The sequence below is a fragment of the Melanotaenia boesemani genome, chromosome 3, assembly GCF_017639745.1.
Source record: "Melanotaenia boesemani isolate fMelBoe1 chromosome 3, fMelBoe1.pri, whole genome shotgun sequence".
Lineage (NCBI taxonomy): Eukaryota > Metazoa > Chordata > Actinopteri > Atheriniformes > Melanotaeniidae > Melanotaenia > Melanotaenia boesemani.
In genome coordinates, this window is record NC_055684.1 from 31,668,473 (window position 1) to 31,690,680 (window position 22,208).

Consider the following 22,208-nt stretch of genomic DNA (forward strand, 5'->3'; position numbering starts at 1 on the left):
TTATGCTCCATGTTGCATGGTTATCCTACATCGCTCACCTTCAATTTAGTGGTTTTCAAAGTAGAAGGTGGACTCACGTGTTGCAAATCAGGTGTAAAGATGCTGCGTGTTTGAAAACGTTCTTTTTATATCACCCTCCTGGAGGCTTTGTTCAATAAAGTCAAAGCTACTGTCAAGTGTGTGCATTGATTTAATTTTTGCCAGCTTTTGTGGCCATAAGCACTATTGTAATCTATCATCATCCATTTGCAGTTATCTATGCTGCTCGTGCTGGAGTTTTCTTAAAGTTATCGTGCCAAAAGCAAAATGCAAAACTTAAATTAACTTATTTTCCTTTGTGAACTAAATGGTAAATTTACCATTTGGGAACTGACAAAAACTGCAGAAATATCTTCAACATTGTTAGAACTTTATTTCTCCACATCAAGAGTTTTATATAAATCTGTGCAACAAGGGGCCAGAATCATAAAGTATTTCTCTCAAGGCTGAATACCCCCAGTCAAATAAATTCCACCTGCAGCCTGCTGACACATGAAATTAGCTCAGAAAGGGTCTAAGTGGGGCCTAGATCTCAGATTTAGCAGCAACCAACCCTCATGTTGTCGTTTGGGGTCATAATGTCCTATTTGCAGGACTCTTCAAACAATCAACTGGACGATTAAAACTTATTCACTACAAGACCGAAATCTGAATATATCACTCCTTTACTGAAATCCTCTCACTGGCTGCCTGTTTTACATAGAATTACATTTAAAATCCTCTTACTGGTTTGTAAAGCATTAATGGCTCAGCCCCTCGGTGCATCTCTGACTTGCTCACTGAGTATGAACCCATCAGGTCCCTCGGGTCAGCAGATGCAGGTCTTACAGTTGTTCCTAGAATCAGATCCAAGGCAATGGAAGGTGCCTTCAGGTACTTTGGTCCTGTTCTCTGGAAAAACCTGCCTGCTGACCTTAAGTCAACTACCACCAAGTCTACATTTAAAATCAAACTTAAAACTTTACTATTCTCACAGGCTTTTTCTTAATACTGCTGTCTATGTTTGTTGAAATGCACCAACTACTGTATATTGGTTTTTATGTGTATTTTGTATTCACATGTGTGTGTGCTAGTGTGTAAATGTACTTCACTGAATATCTACAAATGCTTTTATGTAAAGCACATTGTGTTTACATTTAAATAAAATGTGATATATAAAAAATGCCATTTCCATTTTTTTTACCCCAGATTAAATCTTGTGTTTTTATAACTATTTTTATTCATCAAATAATGTGAAAATAATAGGATGTTCAATACTATGGTATTCATTCATGTCAGACTAAATGTGTGACTGAGAATTGATTGATAATTTATGTTATATGTTTTAAATAAAAGATAAAATTCTTGGGGTGTTTTGACTCCAGAGGCCCAAGATGTGAAAATTTTGGAGGGACATTATGAGTTATTTGGAGCTAAAAATTTTAATTCCATATATGAAGTCAGAGGTGACATAAACCTCACAGCAGGCTCACGGAACATGTGGTGTTATGGTTGCAAATGTTTCTGCAGATCAAATATCCCCGTTTTAATCTCTGTCCATTTATGACAGAGTCAAAACATCAAACAGCAGGAGGTTTCAGTACAATAAATCTATTGGATACACATGAGGGAATCATTTGCAAGTCAACATGCAGGAGAGCTGTTCTGCAAATAATTATTAAAGAAAATTTGCATGACTTTTTGAATGACCTCTAGTGAGCTGCTGGACTTATTTTAAGGCATCAACCCATATTTCTTCCTCCCCCAGGCTGTACACTTTTATATACATTCCTCTCAGATTGTAGCATTTGGCTGGCACTATTATGTTCATAACATATGATTTAACATGGTTAAGGAGGACAGGTAGCTTGAAGCATGATTATTTAATCATAAATTTTACATTTCAGAGGGGTTCCACAAAAAAGAGAGAAAAAACATCACTGCAGAACAACAAAAAAAACCTTCTTCAGCACTGCTTCAGACATGTTTTCATTGCACTTAACAGCAGGCTTCGATAGAGCTGCAGTTATAATGAAATAAAGCCAAAGATGTCCTACTACCTAGCTATTTGAATTATCTTAGTGTCAGAAAGAATTATGCTGCCTTGTATGTTTGTATGTAGGCTAAATGTAAATATGATTTTTCATGGGGATTTCCTTTCTTGCTCCACAGAGGTTTTAACACATTTAACACACTTTCTTACTATATCAGAGGAAAATTATGCTATTTTTAAGCATCTGGAGTATCTCAAACTGTTATAGAGGAATATATTGTAATATAGCTGATTTGTTAAATAATAATCCAACTTTAACAACTGATTTACAAAGATTAATGCCTGGAGTTTTTTCATAAAATAACAGTTTTATCAAAAAGAAAATATGTATTGTGTGTGCAACACTAAAAAAGCATGCAGTTTATTCTGCACACTGATTTGTAAAGCAAAAGGCATGTCTTGTAGGCTTTTAACATACTGAATATGCTATAGTGTATATTTCAAATAAAGCAAATTGTACATTAACTGCTGATATGCAGCACATTGAGTGCTGTCATCCAATTTAAACAGTGTCTCATTTCTCCGAAATAAAAGTTCTAGTTAAAGCAAATGAAATGCAACATCAAATGTCAAAGCAGATTCTAGGTAGCCTACAGCTCCAGGGCTGTTACATTGTGCTTTGGACAAATTCCAGTTCAAACAGAATCAGGTCAGGATTTTCTCTCTCACCTGGAAACCCACCAAGTCAGCACAAGAATCGGTCATTGCTGGGTAAACAAAGCACAACCAACTCTGCAAGAGACAGAGGCCAACTCAATTTTCTGTTCACATTTAGCTGTTCTTTAAAGATTTATGCACTGCACTCAGTTATTGGATCAGCTGTCTGCGTGAGGTTATGTATACTTCAGGCTATTTACTGTAAAGCGTGCCTGCAGGGCTCCTATCACTCTCAAATATCCCTATCGTTTTGAAGACTGAGACTTAAGATAACAATCACCTTGGTGAAGTCACCCAAAAAGTGTCAACTTATAGGATTAATGGAGCGATAAAGTGTACTTTAGGGGTAAAGATAAGCCGACTACATACACAGCTCATGTCTTATTTACAAGGTTTCCACGTGTGCTGACTTTGGGATGGTCTCAGTTTAGCCAGCTGATTGGACACACCTTCTTCTCCAGCTCACGCCTTCGTACTTTCATGCTGACGGGGCGGGACCTGGCCAGCCTTTACACACATGATTGGCCCAAAAAAAGAGAAATTTTACAGCTTTTTCTCCATGGGTTCGAGGAGCAGGTCGCGCGTTATAAATACAGCCTCCAGTCGGAGAAACAAAATGTGCACCGACATCCGAGGCTTTCGCGTTCGGACACCGCTCCAAAATCTTTGTGAGAAAGATGCTGCAACAAGCTCTTCGAGTATCTGGTCGGAGCGCCGTCCCCCTGATCAAGTGGATGGAGAGGTGGGCCGAGCGCGCAGCGGCCTGTCCATCGGTCAGCAGCAGGAAGGCGGTGAAGACTCTGAAAGAAATGCCCGGACCATCAGTCGCCAGTTTCGCCTGGGACTTGTTTGCCAAGAGGGGTCTGTCACGCTTGCACGAGTTACAGGTGAGGAAAAGAAGCTAAATAGGCGCAAAATGCAGGAATATTTGGCTCCATTTATTATACTTTCAGTGGAAATTAGTTAGTGTTAAACATGATTAAATGACCCCTACTTGTAATTAATTTGGGGCTGAATAGCAGTTTTTGTGAATCACTTGCTGGACAAAACCTAAACCTCCACTTTTAGTGTATGTTCTTCATATTTAAGTATCCTTGTAGCAATTAATTCAACGTTCATCTATCAAATTTGTGAGCTCAGAAGTCACAAATCTTAAAAGGAAAATTATGTAATTGTAAGTCAGTTCCTTACAGAATCCTCCAGGCATCCTCTTTTGTGTACTGAGCTATAAACTAGAGGAGCATGCAAACTAAAAGAGATGGCATCCAAACTTGATAAGAGTCCTTTTATAGCCTGCAGCTTTTCTGTATGTGTTTTTTGTTTTGTTTTATTTTATATATATAAATATATATATATATATTATTATATATTTATAAGTCTTCTCTTGTCCCAGGTGAAAGGACTGCATCAATATGGTCCCATGTGGAAGGCGAGTTTTGGCCCCATCCTGACTGTTCATGTGGCTGATCCAGCACTTGTAGAGCAGGTCCTAAGGCAGGAGGGCCAGCACCCCATGCGTTCCGACCTTTCCTCCTGGAAAGACTACAGGAAGCTCAGAGGACATCACTGTGGACTTTTGACATCGTGAGTATTGCCCCTCTTCTGTGACCATCTACTTTGAGACTGCTTTCGTTTTTATATAGTCTCTAATTAAACACCAAAGGCTGCAGTACAACTAGGTACTTATTTGGTTAAAAAACAGCCAAACATTAACTCAGTTACTTTCAAAGTAGAGAAAGGAAAGAAAAACTTAGATGTTACTATTTCTGGTGTTGAAGCTGAGAAGACAAAACCAGTTTCAGAGCTTATTTAAGTACTATATCCACAGCTGTGTGACATTATAAATTTATCCTGTGTGTCTCTAGTGAAGGGGAGGAGTGGCAAGCAGTGAGAAGTCTCCTGGGGAAACACATGTTGCGACCGAAGGCAGTGGAAGCTTACGATAAACCCTTGAACAATGTCGTCACTGACCTTCTTGCCAAAATTCGCCACTGCAGAGGTCCTCAAGGCCTTGTCTCCGACATCGCTAGCGAATTATATCGCTTTGGCCTTGAAGGTAAGGACCCATGTTGTCTTAAGAGCAGCATTATCACACATCCCACAGAGTACAAAGCACCATGTAAACATTAATAATTAGAGCCAGCTCCATGCAGGAAATCTTTGTGATATCACTGATCTGTTACACATGCATGCCGATCAAAGCCTCGCTAGGATGAAAATTTAAACATTTCCATCATAGATCAACAACAAGGATCTCTTCTCTTGCCTTTGCAATACTAATATCAAAACAAAATTAGAAATACTCCAATATAAAAATTCAAATACGGGTTGTGCTTACAAAGTTATAAATAAATAAACAAGGTATTTTTATACATTACACTAACTCAGCATTTTTAATGATACTGTGGAGGTATTTTCATTTATCATAGAAGGGGTCATCTGAATCTCTCAATCTTAGATCACTCGTCTTCTTCCCTCCCTCTTAAATCCACTGTGTGTGTGTTTTGTTTTTGTTTTTACACAGGCATTTCTTATGTGCTGTTTGAAACCAGAATTGGTTGTCTGGATCCAGTCGTTCCGGAAGAGACAGAGCGTTTCATCAAGTCAGTCAACACCATGTTTGTGATGACGCTTCTCACCATGGCCATGCCAAGCTGGCTGAACTGGCTGTTCCGTAAACCCTGGAATGTCTTTTGTCAGTGCTGGGACTACATGTTTGATTTTGGTAGGTTTCCCTCGACAAATTCAGCGTTTGGCATCATTGTAGGAAATAGCTGCAAACTGCATCCCTGCTTTGAAATAGCTGTGTTGATACTGATGGATAAAAGAGCGATAACTAAGTGTGCACTTCTCTTTTACAAAAATCCTTCTGAAAGTTAGAAAACAGGGTGATACAAATAACAGTCTGCTTTATTGCTGTGAGAGCAGCAATAAAGAACAGATTCTGGAGGATATGATAAAAAAAGTTTTTGGATATGGTCCAGCTTGTACTACAACCTGGAACCAAAACAAACATATAGGTGGAACATGCTGCATGTATTTTTCTTCCAGTCTCTTGCTTGACACTTCTCATTGGCTGTTGCTGGTTTTCACTCAGCTCTGTGGTGTCATCCCAACCACTCTCACAAGATTTATGCAGATCTGAAACATCAGACATGGTTAAAATAATCACCCTTGATCTGGACGCAGGAGATTAAAGTCTTTAACCCTCACGCACTACACGATCATCTGCCCGGAAATGAGCGTAAAGTCCTGAACGTGGCAGTTAATGCTTGGTTTTAGGTGTTTTTTAAACGAGATATCTCCGTCTCACTTTAACAGAAAAAGATTTAAAAAAACAGCAAAATTGACTGTAGTGTTTCAGTTTGAATGAATCTTTGTCATCTTTGGGTTAATGGTTTCTGATCTTCCTGCATCTGCAGCGAAAGGCCACATTGACCAGCGTGTGGCTGCCGATGCAGAGAAACTTGCCAGGGGAGAGAAGGTGGAGGGTCGTTATATCACCTACTTCCTGTCACAGACGGGGATGCCCATGAAAACCGTCTACAGCAACGTCACAGAGCTGCTTCTTGCTGGTGTTGACACGGTAGGACAGATTCCTCTCTCTGTCTCCACTGGATTCTGCTTTTAATCCAACAGCCCCTTAGAAACTCCCATGTGCTGTTTCAGATCTCCAGTACTATGTCCTGGTCATTGTACGAGCTGTCCCGTCACCCAGAGGTGCAGGCCGCGCTCAGGAAGGAGGTGTTAAGTGTACTAGATGGTCGAAAAATACCAGAGGCTGCAGATGTGGCCCGCATGCCTCTCCTAAAGGCCACAGTCAAGGAGGTTCTCAGGTATGACTCGAAGGGCTGCAGTAATGTGAGGAATTTTTGAATCTTGATCTTTAGGCGTTTAAATCTCCACAACTGATTCTGACTCACGGTATTGAAATTTTTTATGTATTTCAGGTTGTACCCAGTTATTCCTGCTAATGCAAGGGTCATTACAGAAAGAGACATCCAAGTTGGAGGCTACCTCATTCCTAAAAATGTGAGTCTTAACACTTAATTAATGTTAGCATGCTTCTGGTGGTTAAGAGAACTATTTCACCCTTTAGTTCCAAATCCAGCTGCTTTGATGAGTACTAGGCTTACCTTTTTACTGCATTCAGCCCACATTTGATGATTAATTCTTCCCTTCCAGACTCTGATTACTTTATGCCACTATGCAACATCACGGGATCCTGCAGTGTTTCCAAATCCACACGCGTTCCAGCCCCATCGCTGGTTTAACAAGGACCAGGCTCATCACCCGTATGCATCTGTTCCCTTTGGTGTGGGGAAACGCAGCTGCATTGGTCGGCGTATCGCTGAGCTGGAGCTCTACCTCGCTCTTTCCAGGGTTAGTTGACTTTTTCAGCCTTTGCTGACAGATCATTTGGAATATAGCCCACCTACATGTTAAAAAATAGAACAGACAATTGTACCAATAAACTTCTAATGCACAGTTTCTCTGAACCCAGCAGTTTGGGCCAATCAGAGTGGGTTTATTTTCGTTAACATGAATTAGAAGTGATACACACATATGATGCGAATAACACATTACAGAAAATGCTGCATCCACATAGGTTATTTGAATTTTTTAACAAGTAATTTACAATGTTAGTTTGGGATTTCCTGCAGCATGTGCAGTATTTTCAAATCCTCTTGCTGTGCTTTTTCTTGGAAAAATGTAAGAAACCAAAAAAAAAAAAGGCTTTAGGTAATTGTGCAAATCCGAGTCCTAATGAATTAATTGGATTATGTAGACCAGGGATTTCTCAGTCACTACCTTGCACTTGTTTTTTTTATTTATATATTCTTACCCGCTCTATTCCTAATCAGTTAACTCTGTTTCTGGTCTCATTAGATCCTCATAGAGTTCGATGTGAAGCCTGACCCAGAGGGAGTTTCCGTGAAGCCGAAGACACGGACGCTTCTAGTTCCTAAAAATGTGATTAACCTCCAGTTTATTGAACGATGACCTATTCTCCTGAGCTGGTCAGTTACATGAGTGAACGTGAGTTTCCCCCTTACCCCCACCCCAATCCCCCGGGCAATCAGGAAAGCTGGTGGGCAGCGTTATCACAGCAACTGTGGGCCCACTGCACGCAGTGGTTCATGTCAGACTGGGCCATCAACCTTTGACACTGCAAAGAGCAAAGGCCTGCTTACCTGCTGCCCAGTTCGTGCAGGCCGACATCTGTAGCAGCCCTAGTGGAAAAAGGATGAGGACTAATTGGCCACTGTGGAAGCATTTTAACTGGCCAAGTTGTGACAACATTGAAATTGTGTTTTTTAATAAACAAGATCCCCATTATGTGTTAAGTTACACAGAGGCCTGGAGCAAAAAAAAAAAAAAAGCTATTGCTGTACTTATGTTTTTTGTAACACACGGATCTTTAGGCCTCCTTAAATTGTGTCAAACCATGTTACATTTGTTGGGATTTGTCATGAAGCAGCAGGTTTTTCATTAATGTGGACGTGCTTTTTCAAATCTGATTATGAACTGTGATCTTTGAGCTCTTAAATACAAGGTATCAGCAATTTCCTGTGTGTCTGACACAACAGCAAACATCAGTTTGAAGAACATGTCTGTATATGTCTGTTCAAATAAGATGTGATGAGTCTTAGGAGATCCTCAGATTGGCATGTAGAGACACTGTATGTCCAGCTCTGATTCAGCTGCTGTGACAGTGTTGTGTAGATATGATGCATGTGTGTTTTATCAGACATTTTTGGGGGGAGGATTCTAGTGCGGGGTACTTTTTTTAAGGCAGCTGTTAAGAATATTCCTGTGTAGAAATACATAGTGCCACTGAAATTTCAGACATAGGTGCACTCAGGCTACATGAATCTTTATATAACTGTCTTTAGTTCAACAGTGCAGGTTTATTTGCATATCTTTTTTTTTCACAGTGAAATTTTCTATTGGTGATATTACATTATGATTTTTTCAAAAGCTTTAGGATGTGAAAATGTATTTTTTTTAGCAGACATTGATGTTGCTACTGTACATGTCAATAAAAGTTTTAAAAAACATTCAATTTCTCTTTGTTGAATCTTATATGAGTCAGTCTTTTTTTTTGTTGTTTTATTCTTCCCGTTTAGAAAAATATTCCCATCAGTGACCACTTAGCTTTTAAGTCTGCCCTAACACCATCAGATGCATCAGATTATGTCCTAAGCTGACAAAATATGTTTCTAATTGCTGTTAGTTTGATACCAGTGAACAGCTACTTCCCATATAGATAGCAGTTTTTTTTGTTTGTTTTTTTTTTACAAATGTTTACAATAAAATACAATGCTGGTGATCAAAGTTTCTGTGACATGTAGACTTTGTAGTAAAATGTGGTGCAGTGGCTGCAGGTGAAGAATTTGGGTCAGCCTGATGCCATGCAACTTATTCTTCATGTATGGAATGATTATGTTCTAAAATGCATGAGCTTCTGACTTTCCTTGAAATATTTATTGTTGCAGCCACGTGGGTGTGTTTGATGCATGCACAGCGCTTGTAAGATGTTTAATATGTAAAAACCAAGAAGACAGAAATCAATATTTCACTGGAAATATATATTTCAAATTTTGTCACCTTTGTCAAACTTATACCCTATACTGTCTACATATATAGATACTCGATATATAAAAATGTACTTGGGGAGGTTTTACATTCCTGATGGGAAATGAAAAAGAACCAATGAGGTGTGGTCTATTTAAAGAAAAATGTGCAATAAAACTTCACATTAAGATTATTTAAACTGAGTCTAATAATAAATCTATTTCCCTCTGGTGCTGCCATGGTTTAACGTTAAGCTGGAGGTTGTTTTTTGGATTATTGGAAGGTGAACTGAGACAAAGAGTTGATTTGAAGATCATTAAAATTATTTAAAGATACACATACATTATGGTATACAAGCATTTTTACAAATACAACAATTTAATAATGTTTTGCCTCGGTGCATATTATAGATTGATCATGATATGACTGCAAACAGCATAAGGTGAATTTTCTCCTTTGTTATACTTGTTTAGCAAAGCTGCATTCAGTTGCAGTTTAACTGTCAGATCTTCACCAGTCATTGAAAACCAAACATGCCTATACCATGACACTGCCTCAGTCATGTTTGATAGATGATGTTTCATATTTTTAATCACAAGGTTTTTCTTCCTAAACACAAATTCTCTGCACAAGTTATTTTCGTATACAGTATAAAATATTTAGGCATTAGAGCATTAACCTATTAATATCTTCTCTGCTGTTTGGTAGAGCAAATTTTTCAGTAACTGTAATGAAGCCAATTAAAAATTTATAAAACAAGCCTCAGTCATCTCTAGAACTTCATTTGGGTAAGTAATACTAAAAGTTAGTGTTTTTATCTATATTACTGTTTTAAGTTATGACCTGTTTTGCTAAAAACATTGTTTGGTATCATTATTGCCCCCCACTTAATTTAAAATTTTAAAATTGCAAATAAACATTTTTTTTCTTGGCTTGTTTTCTTAGTGTGAAATTAAATGGTTAAAGACAACCCAGTGTGTATTATTTAGCGTTATTATTCCAGTCCAGAGGGTGGCAGTAGCGCGCCGTTTTTGCCTTCCGCGATCCAACCACACAGGAAGAAAACTGTGTAGCTGAGCTGCTAATGCTAACAAGGTGGACGTTAAAACCTTGCGTTAGACATGTAGCTGAGGCAAAAAGGGCGTTGGTAAAAGTCGTTAATAGACGATATAAACTTAAATTAATTTATCTTATACTACAGCGACATTAACCGTTGAGTTAAGGTGAGTCCCCAAAAAGCATGACTATTACCACTAGCTCGTTAAGTGACTGTTAGCTGCAGAAAGATGGCTGTGTTAGCTAGGCGAACTTCAACTAGCCATCTAAACTCACCCATGTTATATTTTATATGTTTTACATAATCTATCTAAATCGATTAGTCTTGTATTGTTTGTTTTACGATGTTGATCGCTATAGTTATTCACTGATTACTGCAACTAAAAATGCATTGTGAAGATAGCTCGAGAGAGGGCCTTTGCTAACAGTATGTAAACAAAGCTATCGCGTTTCTGATTAATTGGATACGAATACACCTCAACACAATCGTTTGAAAAAATAAAATAAAAGTTAAGGATAACACAATTTTACATGCGATGTAATCTATCCGCTTCTACATCTTTTAAGTGCCTGTTTTCAGCTTCTTTTTATTGCCATGTCATTAGTTTAGCAAAAGAATCAAAGGCTGCTCTTAAAGTTTTGTGAGCATTACCTATGTCAGAGTAGGATTTTATAAAGAGAAGCCAGATGTAGACATTGGCATTTTTTATAGAGGCCATCAAACTATGTCGAAATATAAAAGGTATAGTCTGACCTTTTATTTAGCTCTAAATTGTATCGACAACAAGAGTATGGACATAAGCATCTACCTATTCAGTTTAAAACGGATGCTTGGAAAAAAAAATGTTGTATGTAGAAAATCTTCCAGCCCTAATCTCACCATGTCAGTCTACTCAGAGTAACATTTAATCCCTTTGCTTGTTTATCTATAGTGCATAAAGAGATGCAGGCCAGTGATCCTGTGGTTGGTGCACCAATGGGAGTAGCTGGAGTTCAGAGTCGGTCGGAGGATGAGGAGTCGCTCGGTATAAAAGATGTAAAAAGGACAACAACACAAGCATTTGGCAGTGGTGTACCCAAACGAAGAAGTTCATCCAGGTTTGATACATTTTTTTATTTATGTAACTATTACAGCAGTAGGTGGGAAGTTATAGAAAGCACACTATGCTTCAAATATGTTGTTTTTCTGTCATTAATCTTAAGATATTAAAGAATTACTGTAATTACTGCATACATGTCAACACAACAATGTCCCTACACAATAAGGTCAATAAAGAGAAGAAAGTTTGATGATGAGCTTGTGGAGAGCAGTCTTGTAAAGTCATCCAGTAGAGTCAAAGGCCCTCCTGTCATAGAGCCTGTTCGCTGTGCGGGAAGTGAACCTTCATCTAGTGAGAAAAAAAAGGTATACAAGAACCAAAAAATTATCTTTATTCTTAAAAGATCTTAAGGCATAAATAAGATAAGCCTGTATAAAACTGATTGATGGATTTATTTATTTTTATTCTCTTCCATTGTTAGGTAACAAAAACAGGAAATGTTCTCACACCACCTCTGACGATGGTTATGAACCCCGCACCTATGGCGAAAAGAGTGAAGAAAAGTAAACAGCCTTTACATATTACTAAGGACTTGGGACGGTGGAAACCTACAGACGACCTACTGCTGATAAATGCAGTGTTACAGGTGAACAGTACCAAAATCTTAAGATCATTATCAAAACACATAGATATAGTTTTGAATTATTAGTCTCCTTTTTTTGTGAGTGTATGATCATGGGGAGTTAATGTGGGCTGTTCACAATGTCAAACTCCATATCATTTTGTATTTTTCTCCAGACTACTGATCTAACTTCTGTTCATCTGGGGGTCAAGTTCAGCTGTCGCTTCACTTTGCTGGAAATTAAAGAGAGGTGGTATGCTTTGCTGTATGATCCCGTCATCTCAAAGTAAGCAACTAAGCATATATATCTTCATTCACACCCATATTCTTTAATTCTCTTGTAAGCACATTGCTGATTTTGTTTGTCTGCCTTTACAGGCTGGCGTGGCAGGCTATGCGGCAGCTTCACCCAGAAGCAATTGCTGCAATCCAAAGCAAAGCTCTTTTCAGTCAGGCTGAACAAGCACTGCTGGCCAAGATTGGTTCAGTAAGTGACATAATACTTAAAGAATTTATTTATTTTTTATGCCTGTTAATGATGTGATTCTACTACATGCTTAATTAGACATTTTAGTTAACACTAGAACTGCCGAGTAGGGTAATTTTTACCACCCCCTTGCTGCAACAGCGCAAATAACGCAGAAATGCATTGAAGTTGTTCGTTTACATTTATTATTTTAATAGTTATAATGGAGACTTAAAAAAAAACTAGCTAAACAGTCAAAACAGCATATATTAAAAAACAAAATTACAGATTTCAATATTTTAGTTCATTTTAGAGGAAGACAATATAAATAAACGTTGCTGCGAGCCCTCTGACTCGCGCATGCGTCAGACTCCTTGGTCGTGTTTCAAGAGGGGTCGGGTGGGTAGCCGACATCACCGCAGACCCCTTGCGCCCTTTGCGTGGGCTGATCCCTGCCCTGGCGGCGCGATGCGGTTGGGGCGTACCGACAGTCTGCCCCAGTCGACAGTTGCGCCAGGGACGAATAAAATAAACTAATGTCGAGTTAGCTCAACTAGAGCAGAGAATGTTACCAGGATGTTACAAAATGACGTGTCATCATCTTTCACTGCAGCCCGTCAGCCACCAGGCTGAGTATGTGTGGTGGGTGACTCCACAGTTGTGACCAAAAGCCGAGACCTTTTCCTTGGTCTGCGATCTTTCATCAGGTCATCCTCAGCAGATGACTCGTTACCGGGTAAAAATGACGGATCATCACTTTCTCCCGATTCCTCCACTGTCTCGTCAGAATCCTCCTCACCCACATCCAGAGTTACTTCTCCTCTCGCCGACTCTCCGTCACTCAGGCCTTGGAATAATAACCAAACTTCTTTGGCATTCATCCATCTGTTGTATTTATCCGTTTGTCAAATTTAGCACTAGATTACCCTAAACGATTATAAAACGGAATTACTCACTCTCTGACAGCTGTCAAACTCAGGTGCGTTACTAAGCAACCAGGAGTGGCGCGAATGGGCGTGACGTGAAAACATCTGACAGCTGAACACAGCACAATAAATAAGACGGTAGAAATGACCTCCTTGGCGGTTCTAGGTATATATGCTCAAATTTCTTTCTCTTGTGATCACACACCCACCATAATTCACTGTATGTTTACTGGACCCATTTCAGGAAAAGTCACGAATTGAGGGAAGTAGGGATTTTATTTTAACAGAGATACAAGTGTTTGAAAAACCAAGGAGGTAAAATTTACCCTCTTGGCGGTTCTAGTGTTAAAGAAGGCAACTGAAGAAAACAAAATGTTTGGCACAATATTTTGCATGTTTCTACACCGTGTTAGTGGTTCTTTATACGATTATTTGTTTACCAGATCATACCATATAGCAGGCATGTCAAACTGGTCCAGCAAAGGGCCGTGTGGCTGCAGGTTTTTGTTCCAACCAAGCAGCAGCACACCAGATTTGACTGATTCAATCAACTGATCTCAGTCTTCAGACAGCTGATTGGTCAAACTGTGTGCTCTTGGCTGGCTGGAACAAAAACCTGCAGCCACACGGCCCTTTGCTGGACCAGTTTGACATGCCTGCCATATAGCATGTAAAATATTTATACATTGGGTTCTTTTATTCACAGGAGGGTTTCTTTAATATTTTTCTCTAAACAGACTAGTCAGCCCAAACTGGACATATTTCAGGAGCTTTTGAGCAAACACCCCAGTGTCTTTCACCCTTCTCGCACACCCAAGAGCCTCTTGGTGCACTGGCAGTTGCTAAAGCAGTACTACCTACTGGATGACCAGAGTGGTGAGTTGAGTTATGCACACCTTAAAACTCCCATTTCATTAAAATTCTCAAACATTTCTTAATAGAGTGTGATTCATTTGGCAGTGAAAAACTAACAATTAGTTTTCTCCTGATCCCTGTTTGAATATATTTTGATTATGATATAATTAATGTTTGGAGTCATTATTACAAATTACTGACATTTCTGTCTGCCTAGTCAGTAAATAATATCACAGTTTCTACAATATTTAAAGCTTAAACACTGAGGTTGAATGTATTTTGATTGTAAGGAAGATGTTCCACTGGGGTTTTCTCCTTTTTAAATGACACATGACAAGCAATGAAGATTGGAAATATTATATCAAGTCAATTGTTACATGAGCAGGTAATTATTTTTATGCTTTACTACATAAAATGATGAATCTAATACCACTGACTGATTGTCCATTGCAGTACAGCCCCTTCCTAAAGGCGACCAAGTCCTCAACTTCTCTGATGCCGAGCAGATGGTTGATGACACAAGATTAAAGTGAGTTGCCTTTCTCTGCAGAATTCATGTTATATTGCGATTGACATTTCTGTTTCTGGTACAGATTTTTCACACCTTTTCACAAGTGTCACTTTTCCACTGACATTTTCTGTTTCTCCACAAAGGGAAAGTAGAGATGACGTGTTGGAGCACGGTAAGAATTTTGATTTTGATGAAATCCTTTTACTACAGTTTCATTTACTACAATTTAATTTGCTCATCTTAAGTTACAATGTTGTACTTTGTACGTTGAAGATAATTTCTTTAAGTTTTGCCTATTAAAAGTATAAATTAACAACAATCACAGTCTTAAGTAGTTTTTATTAGAGCCTTAATTGTTATGGAAATACTGTAAATCGTCAAGGCTCTTTGCTGATAACACTTGTTACTAGAGGTGTTTTTGGTTCTTTATATAAATTCCTTGAATGCCTTGAAAGAATTTTTAGATTTGGCTCAAATCTTTACTTTGAGCCAAGGATGATTTCATTTACTTTTTGTCATCAGACGTCAAAATTTGACATCAGGATTTGATGATGGTATTATTATGGTTTGATTTATGCTACTAAATTAACTTTATGAATGAAGGAACTGCATGTCAGACCTCTTACAGAAGGTTAGAAAACTGAGTTTTCACAGTGAAACTGCTTCTGAAATTCACCCCTGGTTTCCATGTCGTTTCCTGTCAGAGCTGATGATTTCAGATCGTCACCAGAAAAAGGAGATCAGACAGTTGGAGCAGGAGTTGCCTCGATGGCAGGTACTAGTGGACAGTATCACAGGTAAGTAAACTATCAGTCATTAGGTACAAGCAAACTGTTTTTATATGTAGATTTGCTTTAAATACAGACTAGTGGAACTCGTTTTTGTCTGTTTGCCACCAGGGATGAGCATGCCTGACTTTGACAACCAAACACTGGCAGCATTACGAGGAAGAATGGTGCGATACCTTATGAGATCAAGAGAGGTGAGAGACAATAGTGGGAAACCGGGAAAAGAATCGAATGTGAACAGCATATTTTCACCGTATCATTACAACTGTGTTCATACAGATTACGTTGGGGAGAGCGACAAAGGACAAACAGGTGGATGTGGATCTGTCGCTAGAGGGGCCTGCCTGGAAAATCTCAAGAAAACAAGGTGATTTAACTTTAACAAAGGAGTCATAATCTGATATTAGTTACGAGAAATGCATGGAAGAAATTAAATGGCAAGTCAGATTAATTATATGTGAAAGATGATGGCATTTGTTGTAGTTTTTTTTTATTTGTATTTTCCAAAAACATTTTGCGTCATTACATTGAATTTTAGCCAAGACATTACCTCAACATAAACATCGATGCTAAAAAATTAGCCAGTCATCTGTTTTATTTTTTATATTATGCTAATTATTTTGACTCTATGCGTTTACAGGAATTATTAAACTGAAGAATAATGGAGACTTCTTCATTGCTAATGAGGGAAGGCGGCCCATTTACATTGATGGCAGACCAGTCCTGTCGGGCAACAAGTGGAAACTAAACAACAACTCAGTAGTGGAGGTTTGTGTTTGTGGAAGGTCGCAACCAAATGTCTGAAATTAAGCAACAATTCAGTCAGGCAAAGTGACATATACTTGTATCTCTTTTCTTCAGATTGCAGGTCTTCGTTTCGTGTTTCTAATAAACCTGGAGCTCATCTCACTAATAAAAGCTGAAGCTGCCAAGATGACACAGCAGTAACAGTCAGAAGCAGCCGGTGTGTGGGTGACACACACTGTAGAGCAGAAGTGCTACCAAGATGTGGACCGACATTAGTGTTGTTACCTATGAACTTGAAATCTTAGACTAAATCCTGGGACAAAATGATAATATCTTTTGTGTGGTTTGTGGATATTTACAATTGTAATGTAGACACTCAAGGTAGAATCTTTTTTTTTCCAGTTTTTCTGACCTTTGTAAATAAATTCACTTGTGAAACTTTTTTAAAATATTAAACTTGTATACTGAGATTCCTAATGTTGTCATCTTTATTTGTTTTAGAATCTGGTCCTGTATGTTAACAGAAATGGTGCGAGGCTAAACACAACCAGCATGTGTGTAAAACTGTCATCATAGAGATAATTTCTCACAAAGACTAATCAACATATGGAAATTACAGGTTTAGGTGTTATTTGATTCAGTATATCTTTAGTGTTAAAGTTATCCAATGTGTGTATATATATATATATATATATATATATAGCTATGAAAAAAATATAAGACCACTGCTATGTATTCTTAAATCAGCATCTCTGAGGATTGCTAATAAAGATTTAATTCCTACACAAGCACATTTCATTGTGCTTTATGAGGACATCAAGCTACGGGCTGACAGAGGGCAAAAATAACTGAAGTAAAGGGGATGACCAAAAACTCATCATTCAAGAACCAGATGCTGGCCATCAAGTGACCCATCAATTACAGTAGCAAACAGACGGGTGAAGTGCACAGCAAGAACAGTTGGAAACAGGCTCCTATAGTCAGGACTGGAGTCATGCAAAACTAACCTTAACTGGTGAGAAGCAAAGACTTCAGGTTGAGGTTTGAAGAACACAAGAACTGGACAGTAGAAGACTGGAGTATGGTCATTTTTGAGTCCAATTTTTAGCTTTGCCCAACATCTACTGATTTTATAGTTAGATGGAGACCTGGATAGGCCTACAAGCCACAATGTCTCACACTTTACTGTTAAAGAGGATGAGTGATGATCGAAGAGGGGCTTCAGCAAGGCTGGAATCAGGCAGATGTGTCTTTGTAAATGATGCAGTAATAAAACCACATACAAGATTGTCCTAGAAAAAAAATGTACTTCCTTATACTAAGATGTGCTCCCCAACACAGAGGATTACAGCTGGACAATCCTTCAGACCACATAATCAAGGTCTGGATGGAGGATCTCCACATCAAGAGCCTGTCATGGCCAGTTCAATCTCCAGATCTGAACCCCATTAGAAACCTCTGGAATGACATTGAAAGGAAGATGGATGGTCACAAACCATCAAGCAAAGCAGAACAGATAGATTTTTTTTTTTATTCCATTAGGAGTGGTAAAAAATCACTCATCAGCAATCTGAGCAGTTTGAACAGTAGAGCAAGAAATATACTTGCATATATACTTTTAGTTTTCTTTGGTAAGTTTCTACTTACATAGTTTAAGGTAGCATGTCTGGTGTTGCAGTGATTAAATGCATCACCAACTGGACTGATTCCATTAAGTGTTTTTCCAAAACTGATTATTAAAAGTTCTTCAAAGTCCCATTCCCCTATTCACACACATTCAACACTGTTTATTGAAACCTTAGGAAATTAAATAATATATATACATATTCATATACAGTACAAGTTGGCTTTAACATCGTATAATGAGGATTTGAGGGGCTGAAATACAAAGCACATATTTTTCCAGTTAGTGTCTCTGCTGATCTACTGCTAACTCCGTTAATGTGGTTCTTAGAATGATTGACATCTACATCTTGGATTATATCAAACAGCAAATACAAAGTGACTGAAAAGAAAAGAAGTACAGGAATAGACCAGATACAGAAATAAAAATCCTTAAAAGACTTGCAAATAAGTGTAAAAAAAGGATGCAGAATATAAGAAATTTATAAAGAAATGTTAGTTTATAAAATATGAATATAGATATATAAAATATGTGTTTATAAAATGTGTATATGGATATGCAAAGATAGATAGATAGATAGATAGATAGATAGATAGATAGATAGATAGATAGATAGATAGATAGATAGATAGATAGATAGATAGATGTAAACAAAGTATTGTTTCTCCTACTGCTAAATAGATGTTCTGAAAATTATAATATCATTTAAGGGATAAATAGCACAGATCTCTGCAGGCTTGCATATAGCAAACTATACGTAAGCCATGAGACTAGGGGGCTCATTACTCAGGCTTTTTAACCAGCCTCAATCAAACAGAAAAATACAGACTGATGTTGCATCAGCGACCTTATTATTAAGCTATCAATGTATGAAGAAAAAAGTACCTGGTACTAAGCAATATGTTCTGTTGCTTTTACACACAGTACCTGTAGATGGTGCTAAAGAGACAATCAATAACAGACAGTAGCGTCACAGTTCCCAGTATTATTACATAAGTGATAGAATTTTTCCAGAGAGCAGTAAAGAAACACTCTGTTTAACTTTTCAGCTAAATTTATGCACTACAAGCTATGAGAAAATTCCATGTTAAATTAAAACTGTTGGAACATTGACAAAAAACAGCACACACTAATAAAACTCAAACCCCTTCGGTAGATTATTGCACCAACTGCACAAACTACAGTACACAGGTGCACCATCACGGACCAACAATTTCATATAGATTTTCACAGTTAGCTTAACCAGAGGTGCAAAAACATCTGTGTGATACTAGCTGAAAAAAAGCACATATATGTATAGTTTAAAAAATTGGATGAAACTTTCATTTCCACCTATGTATATCTTTACAGCAAAGATTTCTAAATGCTAACAGATGTCTTCACCATCTAACTGCACAAACTAAACACAGTGGGCATACTTATTATATCAATCCATACAGCTATGGTGTGGATCGATGGTGCTCTTCGTACACTGTGAGGATATGTCCTTGGTTTGCTCTTAAGACATGCTTCTATCTGTGAAGTGATTCAGTGAACAATAAGACGTTCTGGTGCTTTCATGGAGTGTATGAAATGTGTCAGAAAATGGTTCCAGGGTCCTTGAATCTTCAATTTTATATATGTGCTCTTCCAAAAACCAATGTTCCTAAAGTCCAAGTTTACTAAAGGTCTTGTGTAACATGTACCCCTGCTTTATACATCGGATATTACATGATTTGGGGTTTTGCTTAGTTGCATTTGGGCACATTTCCAGATTACTGAACCAATAACCTTTTACCATGGTGTGTATTTATTTTCCTCTACTCTGTAGTAGAGTTGGTAGCCTTTTCAGCCATTACTAATCATGAAACTAGGAAAATATATGTACAAAGTATTGTCTGTTGTTATTGTCTACTATTCTGAACAGATACCGGTCTCTTACAAAAACTAATGTAATATAATGTGAAAATTCACTGGGAAATCCAATATAGCAATTGATTACCTGTTTCTGAAGTTGTTTATTTGATTTAAAATATTTTGTTATTAGCATTCAAATTAGTAAGTTTACAAAAGTTCCAAACATATAGATATACAGCCTATGCATACATGCATGCATATATGTATAGAGATGGACAGATGTCTTCAATCCTGTTTTAACTGGATTAATCAAACATGGCATGACTCTCATGCCTGACTTTGAAAAATAGAAACAGACAACAATGAGCTAAAGTTTACACAACAGTGGTCACGTGTGAATGCATGCATGCCATCTTATTTTTTCAAATGTGTAATGTCAGGTCACTAAACTTCCAGCAAAGACTGAACAAATGCTTATTTCCTTATGTAAATGAGCTTGTAAATTTAGTCTTTGCTGGGACACATCACACAATTGAAATATACCATTATCCCAGTTATTTTTAGCTTTGGCAAAATGCAGCTGTAATTACACATATTAAGTCATTTGTTAACTGCCAAAGGTTATTTTTCTTAAAACATTTGACCACATTTCAAGGTTTTCTATACTGATTATAACAGGTGGTATATCTGTATATCATATAGCAGTGTGTGAATGTGTGTGTGAATGGGTGATGTATAATGTAAAGCGCTTTGGGTATCATTCCAGGTACAGTAAAGCATTATATAAATACAGACCATTTACCATTAAAACTAACATTTAAAATTAGAAAACAAGTTTATTTATTATTTATTATTTATTAGAAGACAAGTTTATTTAGACAAAAATAGCCCAGAAATTGTTCCAACCCATCAAACACAAAATAAACAGTCTCCTTGTGATCTTGTGGATGTTTACCTTTTAAAAAGCAAATAGGAAGTGGACTTTTGAACATGTGCTGTAGCACATCCACTTACATGGACATAAACACACACAAACTGCACACAGTTTATTTCTTTGACTGACATTTGCTTGACCCTTCATCTCTTAACTATGTCTCAGATCCAATGTTAGGATCCACTCTTCCTCGCTGTCTCCACTATCGCTCTCCACACATTTAGAAAATAAAATACCTAATTGTATCTTTAGGGGAACAAAGGATTGTTTCTAGGGTGGTACCCTCAGAGGTACCACTTCTGTACTCTCAATGATGATCAATGATAATGTACAATTATTTATACCCTTGAAGTTTGTACCCTATAAAGACCAGTATAGCTAAATTAGGGTACATGACGCCTATGCATGCACAGGTACAATACTTGTCAACTTTTGTCCCTCTACTAGTTGCATTCATGATGGAATTTGTGTAAATATAGCACAGACTTCTAAAGACATGGACAAAGGTTAAAAAAGGCAAAACATGTGAGGCAGTCCTGATAGACATGCTTACATGTAATAATAAAAAGAAGAAGGATCTCCCCCCTGTCTTACAACCACAGTCAGAATAGGAAAAACAGGAAAGGTTAATCTATGAATGAATAAATTGCTTGCCTGTGTGTGTTCTGGTGGTGGGCGTGGCCAAGGTGCAGCAGCATTGCTAACTGACAGATTGCACTCACAATAGGCAGAAATGTTGTGTATTTTTAATGTCGGACAATCAGCCCTTGAACATTTTCGTCTCGCCTTGTCTCGTCATTGAAATCTAACAAACGTCTCGTCATGTTTTCGTCACCTGAGAGCCATTTTTAGCTCATCACCGTTTCGTTATTGTCATGAAAAAAGATTGGTGAATGAAATAAATTCGTCACCGTCATCGTTGACAAAAACAACACTGCTGTAGCTAAGAGCTGACCGAGCTAACGCTGAATGGTAGCTAATCAGCTAACAGAGGTGGGCGGGCAAAGGCTAAGGTGTGCTGTTAGCCAGCAAAAACTGCGGTTGTGCTGCTAGCTCCCTTCTTGCTGTGGATATTGGATACCTGTCAATCAAAAGGGCAAGCCTTTAATTATGCCGAATTTGAAGATTAAATAACATCCAAACGGATGAGTTAGAAGAAAATGACTCCCCTCACCGCTGTCATGAAGGTAAACTTGACCTATTAATCCTAAAATTGATTTTTGTACCAGGCTGTTTCTGCTGTGAAATTGGCCTTTTTAACATGGGACTCTATTGGGATTTGCTCTGTTTTGGAGCCCGCCCCTAACGGATGAGCAGTGAACTGCAACTTTTTTGCACTTCCACATAGACTTCACATTTTACAGGCGGAGGTTGCCGCTTGCAAAAAAACTTAAAGGGGCCATGTGAGGACCAGTGTGTGGTTTGTTGCCTGAGGGCAATGCCATGCCATAGAGAGTTAAAAAGCATCACATTCCAAAGATTTTATAGACATTTTA

The 22,208-nt window shown here is 38.0% G+C and overlaps 2 protein-coding genes across 3 annotated transcripts; both read left to right on the top strand.

Annotated features, from left to right (window-relative positions):
- Nucleotides 1-3,321: 3,321 nt before the first annotated feature.
- On the top strand, nt 3,322-8,115 carry LOC121637176 (25-hydroxyvitamin D-1 alpha hydroxylase, mitochondrial). Its single transcript, XM_041981161.1, has 9 exons — nt 3,322-3,615; nt 4,122-4,312; nt 4,594-4,784; nt 5,253-5,453; nt 6,151-6,314; nt 6,398-6,564; nt 6,679-6,760; nt 6,914-7,111; nt 7,619-8,115. Exons 1-9 carry the CDS (start codon nt 3,406-3,408, stop codon nt 7,730-7,732), a joined length of 1,518 nt encoding a protein of 505 aa, XP_041837095.1. The 5' UTR covers nt 3,322-3,405; the 3' UTR covers nt 7,733-8,115.
- A 2,234-nt stretch (nt 8,116-10,349) lies between these two features.
- On the top strand, nt 10,350-16,788 carry mcrs1 (microspherule protein 1). 2 transcript variants are annotated; one of them, XM_041979957.1, is made up of 14 exons: nt 10,350-10,530; nt 11,296-11,461; nt 11,630-11,768; nt 11,885-12,049; nt 12,202-12,311; nt 12,404-12,512; nt 14,155-14,293; nt 14,726-14,801; nt 14,927-14,955; nt 15,488-15,580; nt 15,683-15,765; nt 15,851-15,938; nt 16,212-16,339; nt 16,433-16,788. In XM_041979957.1, exons 2-14 carry the CDS (start codon nt 11,307-11,309, stop codon nt 16,517-16,519), a joined length of 1,401 nt encoding a protein of 466 aa, XP_041835891.1. In that variant the 5' UTR covers nt 10,350-10,530; nt 11,296-11,306; the 3' UTR covers nt 16,520-16,788. The 2 variants fall into 2 exon arrangements, with proteins under 2 accessions (XP_041835891.1, XP_041835892.1); XM_041979958.1 differs by lacking the exons at nt 10,350-10,530; nt 11,296-11,461 and having other exon boundaries at nt 11,644-11,767; nt 11,883-12,049.
- The last annotated feature ends 5,420 nt before the right edge of the window (nt 16,789-22,208 follow it).

What these genes read in the sequence shown, in the direction of transcription:
- LOC121637176 (XM_041981161.1), top strand. Translation starts at nt 3,406, where the DNA reads ATGCTGCAACAAGCTCTTCGAGTATCTGGTCGGAGCGCCGTCCCCCTG. An exon ending in ATATCGCTTTGGCCTTGAAG is followed by an intron (nt 4,785 to 5,252) that starts GTAAGGACCCAT and finishes GTTTTTACACAG; the next exon opens with GCATTTCTTATGTGCTGTTT. An exon ending in TTCTTGCTGGTGTTGACACG is followed by an intron (nt 6,315 to 6,397) that starts GTAGGACAGATT and finishes GTGCTGTTTCAG; the next exon opens with ATCTCCAGTACTATGTCCTG.
- mcrs1 (XM_041979957.1), top strand. Translation starts at nt 11,307, where the DNA reads ATGCAGGCCAGTGATCCTGTGGTTGGTGCACCAATGGGAGTAGCTGGA. An exon ending in GTTGATGACACAAGATTAAA is followed by an intron (nt 14,802 to 14,926) that starts GTGAGTTGCCTT and finishes TTCTCCACAAAG; the next exon opens with GGAAAGTAGAGATGACGTGT. An exon ending in ACCTTATGAGATCAAGAGAG is followed by an intron (nt 15,766 to 15,850) that starts GTGAGAGACAAT and finishes GTGTTCATACAG; the next exon opens with ATTACGTTGGGGAGAGCGAC.